Source organism: Pelophylax lessonae, assembly GCF_965119305.1.
Source record: "Pelophylax lessonae genome assembly, chromosome: 1".
Taxonomy (NCBI): domain Eukaryota; kingdom Metazoa; phylum Chordata; class Amphibia; order Anura; family Ranidae; genus Pelophylax; species Pelophylax lessonae.
Genome location: NC_138768.1, coordinates 11,128,861 through 11,138,000, shown reverse-complemented (window position 1 = coordinate 11,138,000; position 9,140 = coordinate 11,128,861). Strand labels below are relative to the sequence as shown.

Sequence of the window (9,140 nt, the reverse complement as noted above, 5' to 3'; positions counted from 1 at the left end):
ATCATGGTTTGGGCCTGCTTTTCTTCAGCAGGGACAGGGAAGATGGTTAAAATTGATGGGAAGATGGATGGAGCCAAATACAGGACCATTCTGGAAGAAAACCTGATGGAGTCTGCAAAAGACCTGAGACTGGGACGGAGATTTGTCTTCCAACAAGACAATGATCCAAAACATAAAGCAAACTCTACAATGGAATGGTTCACAAATAAACATATCCAGGTGTTAGAATGGCCAAGTCAAAGTCCAGACCTGAATCCAATGGAGAATCTGTGGAAAGAACTGAAAACTGCTGTTCACAAACGCTCTCCATCCAACCTCACTGAGCTCGAGCTGTTTTGCAAGGAGGAATGGGCAAAAATTTCAGTCTCTCGATGTGCAAAACTGATAGAGACATACCCCAAGCGACTTACAGCTGTAATCGCAGCAAAAGGTGGCGCTACAAAGTATTAAATTAAGGGGGCTGAATAATTTTGCACGCCCAATTTTTCAGTTTTTTATTTGTTAAAAAAGTTTGAAATATCCAATAAATTTCGTTCCACTTCATGATTGTGTCCCACTTGTTGTTGATTCTTCACAAAAAATTACAGTTTTATATCTTTATGTTTGAAGCCTGAAATGTGGCAAAAGGTCGAAAAATTCAAGGGGGCCGAATACTTTCGCAAGGCACTGTATATTCCAGATATTTTTTTTAATCTAATTTATTTATTTAATTTTAGAAGGACCAAAACCCAATCAAATGATATTGTAAGACATGTAAAAAAACAAGTGAAATAATTAGTGCTTTTTTTTTTTTTTTTTTTTTTAAACATTTATTTCAAGAAAGTACACAAAAATAATTTATAAAATATTTCTACCAGTATGTAAATATGAAGGTGGGTGGTTTTCATGGTAGAATATCCTTCTAATTGTCTAATCTTATCTCTTTGCAGGCTCGGCTGTATTGGGTGTTGAGGAGCCATGGCTGAATTCACAATCCGAGTCTATAAGAACAAAGACTACAATGCGGTCCGGATGATGTTTGCCGAGGGGATGCTGGAGCACATTCCGGCCACCTGTGCCCACTTGTTGAAGCTCCCCCGGTCCCAGTTTGTCCTTTTCATCTCCTTCATCAGCCTCCTTTTAGTCTCCAGGTCCTACTTGCTCTCTCTAGTCAGCCTGGCTGTTCTGTTCATGGCCGGCCGTCGTCTACTGACCAAAGAGTTCCACCAGTACGTCAACCAGTGCCAACGAGAAGACTTGCTGGACATTGAGGAGTCTTACATGGCCAGCAACAACTCCAGCTTCTGGGTGGCGGAGTCCAACGGCCGGGTTGTTGGGATGGTTGGCGCCCAGTCCGCCCCTCGGTCTAGAGAAGTGATGCTGCTCAAACGTCTGTCGGTGGCCAAAGACCAGAGGCACAAGGGCATCGCCAAAGCTCTGTGCGTAAAGGTCATTGACTTTGCTCGCCAACGGGGGTACCAAAAGGTGACACTGGAGACCTCTATGATCCAACATGCGGCTCACAAATTATACGAAACCATGGGATTTCAGAAGATTGATGACAAGGTCCTCCCGTCCCTGTTTGGAAGATTTGCAAACTTCACCATCCTGACTTTTGAATATAAAATCGAAGAATAATATGCCGAGATGAAGACAGATAGAGGACTGCCTGCTCTTGGAGTATTTATTTAGCACTATTAAGGTTATTTTTACAGAAAAAGAAGGAATGAGCATGGGATTCAATTATGAAAAATTATTTTGGAACCATTTGAAGTTTTCTAAAACTTTTATCTCTGAAGACATAAATGATTGCTGCTTGTTTTTTGGTACTATGAAACTTGTCTGTAGGTCAGGATTAGGGTGTATCTAAAACTATATGAGTTGTGGATAGAGTGTGGAAGTGCTAGAAGAACCTTGGGAGAAGAGAGGCATAACTAGAACCTTTAGTGCCCTGGTGCAAGAAACCATGAAGGGTGCCCCTTTCCATTGGTCCCGGGGCATTTTCCTATGGATCCAGGGCCCTTTCCTCTGACCTTGGGGCTTCTTCCTCTTCTCTGAACCCGGGGCTCTTTCCTCTGGACCCAGGCTCTTTCCTCTGAGCTTGGGGCTTCTTCCTCTTCTCTGAACCCGGGGCTCTTTCCTCTGGACCCAGGCTCTTTCCTCTGAGCTTGGGGCTTCTTCCTCTTCTCTGAACCCGGGGCTCTTTCCTCTGGACCCAGGGCCCTTTCCTTTGAACTTGGGGCTTCTTCCTCTTCTCTGAACCCGGGCGTCTTCCTCTGGACCCAGGGCCCTTTCCTCTGAGCCTGGAGCCCTTCCCACTGATCCCGGGGCCCTTTACTCCCATTGCAAGGCCCTTTATTAATGTTCCTCATAGGGTCCCTGTCCTGCTGTTTTGCCCCCCCAGTGGCGGAATGCCAGGGCTTTGTCGCAGGGGCCTAACTACAGGGGTTGCAATTGCAACCGCGCCCTTTGCTCCAGGGGACTCGTGTGGCTCCCCTTTACACCTGGATAAGAGGGGCGGCGGGGGCAGCATGTAGAGAAATCACTGTAGCTGCAGGAAGAAAATGGAGGAGATTGGTTCCTCTGTATGCTGCCCCCGCCACTCCTCCTATCCAGTTCTCCTGTGTTTTGCTGTCTCTCGGCCCCTGTGTGCTCCCCTACTGGCCCCCCCTACTGTCCCCCACCACTCCTCCTATCCAGTTCTCCTGTGTTTTGCTGTCTCTCGGCCCCTGTGTGCTCCCCTACTGGCCCCCCCTACTGTCCCCCACCACTCCTCCTATCCAGTTCTCCTGTGTTTTGCTGTCTCTGGGCCCCTGTGTGCTTCCCTACTGCCCCCCCCCCTCCCTACTGTCCCCCACCACTCCTCCTATCCAGTTCTCCTGTGCTTTGCCGTCTCTGGGCCCCTGTGTGCTCCCCTACTGGTCCCCCTCTACTGTGCTGCCCCCCCCCCCCCCACTGTGCTCCCTTCCCTCTCCTGCCAGCTGCTGCAGGGGATGTGTCACAATAGAGAACCAGGAAAAGGGTCGGTAAATATGTAATTTACCAGCTCCTTCCTTTTCTAAATGGAGTCATAGTCAGTGACATTGTAAAAAAATAAAATAGAATTATAAAAAATAATACAATTAAAATACCAAAAAATAAAAACTACTGACAGCAGTGGGTGAACTTCCAGGATCACAAAGGTCACACTTGCGACTGGGCCCTGGCATTCCACCACAGTGGGGAGGCCCCAAGATGGCAGGAAGGGGACCCACTGCAGAACTTGTGAAAGCGTCCTGCTGCAGGACCGTAATAAAGGGCCCCACAACAAGAGTAAAAGGCCCCAGGATCAGTGGGAAGAGCGCCAGACTTGAAGGGAAGGGCCCTGACCAGGCGTCCGGGGGACCCTTCATGGTTTCTTGCACCGGGCCCTGAAGGTTCTAGTTACGACTCTGCCTTGTCGCAAGTGTGACCTTTGTGACCCTGATAGTTCCACCACTACTTGGGAGGTTCACCCTCTCTATTCATCCTGGTGATCATTGTCACAGGGACAAAAAAGTAATGGGAAATCCGAAATTTTAGAGTTATCAACAAAACAAGATATGTCTTTTTCTTCACGTTGGGAGCATTTTGCATTTTTATCCTATTGGGTCTATAGGACAGGATGTGAAAAGAATCTCCCCAATGGGAAATAAATAATTTAATCTTCCAGTGATTATACGAATTCTCTACTCTATACACAAAGAATAGATGTTGGCTTTAGATACAGTTTAAAACTGAAATGTATTGTGCCTATATGTTGCCTCCCTCCCCCATTCATTATCACCCTGCCTCAGAGCTCCTCTCGGGAGCCTTCAGCCGTTGGGTTGGCTCTGGTGGGGAGTTAAGCCTTGATGGGTTGGTGTCTCTCTGGAGGAGTATATGAATGTAGTCCGCCCAAGGTAACAGGCACATGTAATGCTGAGCTTCCAGGATTGAAAGAACTGAAATCCAATGAATGAAAGGGGCGGGCTATTTACAGTCGGACTGGGAAGGAAACAGCTAGACGTTGCTGGTGTTCTGCCGAAAACACCAACACGCCAAAATCTCCAACCACGTCACTTCCGGTGACTGTACAGCAGCAGTAATTGAAGATTTTGATGAGTTGCTGTATTCACAGAACACCGGCAGCCCATACACTCCGGTACACGACGAGTAAAGTGTTTTGACAGAACACCGGGTAAGTAGGAAAAAAGTTGTTGCCGCCTTTAAGGCGGCCATGTTTTTGGTTAGTAGACTAACAATGTCCAGTAATTTCAATGTGTACCTGAGTGTATAGGGCTGCCTTTGTTCTATGAAAACAGCAGCTCGTCGAAATCTCCAATTATTGCTGCTGTAGAGTCACCGGAAGTGACGTATTTAGAGATTTTGGCGGGTTGGAGTTTTTGGCAGAACACTGGACATCCTCCATTAACCACTTTACCACTGGTCACTGTGCTGCTACTGCGGCAAAGTGGCTCGTTAAGGTCTGGCAACGTAGACCTACGTCACCAGACTGTCCCCTCTCTCGGCGGCTGTATTCAGACACAGCGGGAGTCACGCTAGGGGAGGAGAGGCGGTGATCACTGCTGCTCTTCCCTGATCGCCGGGGATCGAGTGAGGAGATCTTCTCTGTGACAGATTACAGGATTCAGCATAGCTGAACCTGTGATCTGTGCCTGTGTCACACAGTCCCCTCCCCCCACACACGTCAGTAAGCATGAGGCACACATTTAACCCCTTGATCACCAATAAAGTTAACCCCTTCCCTGCCAGTGTAATTATTACAGTGACAGTGCATATTTATAGCACTGATTACTGTAGTAATGTCACTGGTCCCCCCAAAAGTGTCAAAAATGTCAGTTAGGGGTCCGATCTGTCCGCCGCAATGTCCCGCAAAAAAAATTGCAGATCGCCGCCATTACTAGTAAAAAAAATAAACAATAAAAATGACAAATCTTTCCCATAGTTAGTAAACTTTTGCGCAAACCAATCAAAATACGCTTATTGTGATTTTTTTTTTACCAAAAATATGTAGCAGAAAACAAATTGGCCTAAAATGTTAAAAAATTTTGACATTTTTTTTTGGGAATGTTATATATCAGAATGTGAAAAATATTGTTTTTTTTTTTCAAAATTGTCGCTCTTTTTTTCAAAAATTAAAAATCGCAGAGGTGATCAAATACCACCAAAAGAAAGCTCTGTTTGTGGGGAAAAAAGGACATAAATTGAATTTGGGTACGGCGTCGCATGACCACGCAATTGTCCTTTAATGTAACGCAGTGCCGAATTGCAAAAATATAGCCTGGTCAGGAATGGGGTAAAATCATCCGGTCTTATAGCAGTTAAAAATCCGCTCATTGAGAATTTTTTTGTCAAACACATGTAGCTAAATACATTTTGGCCTAAATATATGACAAAAATTGAATATATTGGATATTTTTTAACTGTCAAAGTAGAAAATGTCAATTTTTTTCACAAAATTTTCGCTCTTTTTTTATTAATATCGCAAAAAATGAAAAGCGCAGAGGTGATCAAATACCATCAAAAGAAAGCTCTGTTTGTGGGGTAAAAAGGACGCAAATTTCGTTTGGGTACGGCGTTGCATGACCGCGCAATTGTCAGTTAAAATCACACAGTGCCAAGTTGCAAAAAGTGGCCTGGACGTTGGGCAGGATAATCCTCCGGGGCTAAAGTGGTTAAAGGAGAGTTCCTATAATGAAGGGGATGAGTATGTGCATGCAGGCCACTCTAAATAATGTCCACATGTGATTCTGAGCCTCTGTGATTGAAAGAACTGAAATCCAATGAATGAAAGGGAAGGGCCAGGAACAATCCGAATTTAGAGGAAACGGCTAGATAATTCTGGATTTCCTCCATGATGGGGAGGAGTTCCTAAAATGTGTCAGCCTCGCCTGCCCTATATCTTTCGTCCGGGGGTGCACAGCATGGGGATCCCCCGACATCGCTGTGTATGCTTGCAGTAAACACATGATCCATTTCTTTCATTTTTTTGGATCTTTTGTTCCGTTTCCATTCTCAGTCTTGGTTTCATCTTTATTGTCATTATTATCACCTCTGAGATTTTCCTTGCCATTCACTGGTGGGATTCATCTACTAATCTATATTTCATTATTTTATATATCATTTTTATTTAAATTTAATAAATGTTTTGCCATTGATTCCATACAGAGGTCTGTGTGCTGGTATTTATGGATTTGTTTTTCTTGTACAAATGGGGGGTCTGGAGCAAGGGTTATGATGAAAACCTGAACCCTACAGAATGTGGTTGTTTTCTTCTCTTAGCTTCCCAGACTTGAAGTAATTGTAAATTTCATGCATTAAGGTGAAAAGCCTTCTTTGCTGCAGCTCCCCCCATACCCCCCCCCCTTTTTCTTACCTGAGCCCAGGCCCGGACTGGCCATAGGGCAGACTGGGAATCTGCCCGGTGGACCGAGGCCTCTGGGCGCATGTCACTTTTTGTCCCTCCCGAGGCAGATGCTTGGGCAGGCCTTCCTCACTTGCCACCGGCCTCAGTTCCGCGGACAATTCCGCGGAGAGGGCCACATATCCTTCTGGCCGGGTATGTCCCCACTCCTAAGGCACTGGCAGCCAGGCTGATGCTGAGCCCAGCACCGCTCACTGCGGTCAGCTCCGCGGCCATCCAGCCTTCTCTGTAGCTCAGGGGGGGTGGAGCTCGATCTGATCCAGATCCAGTGATGTGCATGTCTCTCCTCATCGGACAGATTGATAGCAGCAGGAGCCGTGAGACTCTGTAAGAGCAGTCACAGACCTTGTAGCAAGTTCTGGTGTCTAACCTTCAAAGCACAGCTCCCAACCAGCTTCCTTGTCCTGAACAGGGGCTACTATGTCAGTTTAGTTTTTGACTGGGCTTTAGTTAGCTCAGACTGATTGTATAATTTTTCACCTGGTGTTTCCCTAAGTTTAGGTTGGCTTTGTCACTGCCGCCAGTAGATGTCACTGGTCATAATATGAGATTTCAGAAACAAAACAAAGTTATTAATATTTATATTTTCTTCAGCCACTCCAGTTGGAAGTTTATGCCATTGGTGCGTGCTGGGAGAGGATATAAATATTTGGGACAGGCCATGTGCTCACTTCTCCTGGGTGAGTTCTATTCATCATGGGAAAATGGAAAGAGTATGGCACAAATGCAAACTACCAAGACATGGCCGTCCACCTAAACTGACAGGCGAAGGAAAGGAGAGCATTAATCAGAAAACAACCAAGAGGTCCATGGGAACTCTGGAGGAGCTGCAGAGATCCACAGCTCAGGTGGGAGAATCTGTCCACAGGACAACTATTAGTCGTGCGCTCCACAAATCTGCCCTTTATGGAAGAGTGAGAAGAAGAAAGCCATTGGTGGAAGAAACCCATAAGAAGTCCCTTTTGCAGTTTGGGAGAAGCCATGTGGGGGACACAGCAAACATGTGGAAGAAGGAGCTCTGCTCAGATGAGACCAAAACTGAACTTTTTGGCCTAAAAGCAAAACGCTATGTGTGGCAGGAAACTAACACCGCACATCACTCTGAACACACAATCCCCACTGTGAAACATGGTGGTGGCAGCATCCTGTTCTGGAGATGCTTTTCTTCAGCAGGGACAGGGAAGCTGGTCAGAGTTGTTGGGAAGATGGATGGAGCCAAAACAGAGCAATCTAAGAAGAAAACCTGTTAGAGCCTGCAAAAAGACTTGAGACTGGGGTGGAGGTTCACCTTCCAGCAGGACAACGACCCGAAACATCCAGCCAGAGCTACAATGGAATGGTTTACATCAAAGCATATTCATGTGTTAGAATGGCACAGTCCAGACCTAAATCACATTGAGAATCTGTGGCAAGACTTGTAAATTGCTGTTCACAGACGCTCTCCATCCAATCCGACAGAGCTTGAGATATTTTGCAAAGAAGAATGGGCACAAATGTCCCTCTCTAGATGTGCAAAAGGAATTGGTAGCACTCCAATTCCTTTTCCTTTATCAAGTTTTCATGGAGGCGAGCCGGGGCACGCACCGGTGTAAGTCATCAGGCAATTACACCACCTTGAGCAGTGAGTCCTTGTTTCCTCTTCAATCTAGATGTGCAAAGCTGGTAGAGACATCCCCAAAAAGACTTGCAGCTGTAATTGCAGGGAAAGGCGGTTCTACAAAGTATTGACTCCGGGGGGGTTATTTGTATCATTTATCATTTTCCTTCCACTTCACAATTATGTGCCACTATGTGTCGGTCTATCACATAAAATCCCAAGGCAGACCGCCGTTCTGTCACAGAGGATAATGGAGACCTTGGGTTTCTGCTAAACAGGAACACGGATCTCTGTTTTCCTAAACTAATGAAGACATTTTTGCATTGGATATGTTTTATAGCAGAAAGTAAAACCTATTGTTTCTTTTTTTTTGTCTGCCTTTTTTAATTTATAGCAAAAAAAAAAAAACTATAGAGGTGATCAAATACCACCAAAAGAAAGCTGTATTTGTGGGGAAAAAAAACATACATTTTGGGTACAGCGTTGCATGACCGTACAATTGTCAAAGTAATGCAGTGCCGTATCGCAAAAAATGGCCTGGTTGGTAAATCTTCCGGAGCTGAAGAGGTTATAAAAAAAAAAAACATAGTATGGTCACTAGACGGAGCTGAGGAGCATGTTTATTTCCCATTATACTCAGTGCCATCTAGTGGCCATAATGTGGTATTATCCTCATTCGTTATAATTTTTTATCAATTTAAAGCTGTTGTATACCCCGCTAAGTTATTTTTACCTACAGGTAAGACTATAATAAGGCCCTATAATAAGGCTTACCTGTAGGTAAAATTCATATCTCCTAAATTTGTACTGTTTAGGAGGTATTCACTAGGGATCGAAAAAATATATATACAAAGTATATACCACGCGCCAAAAGTGGGGTTCCAGATGGATAAATAAATAAATTACCAGATGAATGTATTTAGGAGATATTCACTAGGGATCGACCGATTATCGGCAAAGCCGATATATCGAGGGCTTATCTGCACTTTCCCCCGATATATCGGAATCGGCCCCGGAGGTTACCGATATTTAGGGAAAGTGCTGTACCGGAGTGATGGCTGCAGCTACAGGCATCACCCCGGTACCGGCGTCTGTAGCCGACGGTCGGCTGGCTTGTAA

General features: G+C 45.3%; 1 protein-coding gene across 1 annotated transcript; it reads left to right on the top strand.

Annotated features, from left to right (window-relative positions):
- The first annotated feature begins 929 nt into the window (after positions 1-929).
- LOC309566115 (putative N-acetyltransferase camello) lies at positions 930-1,816 on the top strand. Its single transcript, XM_082271170.1, has one exon. It carries the CDS (start codon positions 958-960, stop codon positions 1,615-1,617), a length of 660 nt encoding a protein of 219 aa, XP_082127296.1. The 5' UTR covers positions 930-957; the 3' UTR covers positions 1,618-1,816.
- The last annotated feature ends 7,324 nt before the right edge of the window (positions 1,817-9,140 follow it).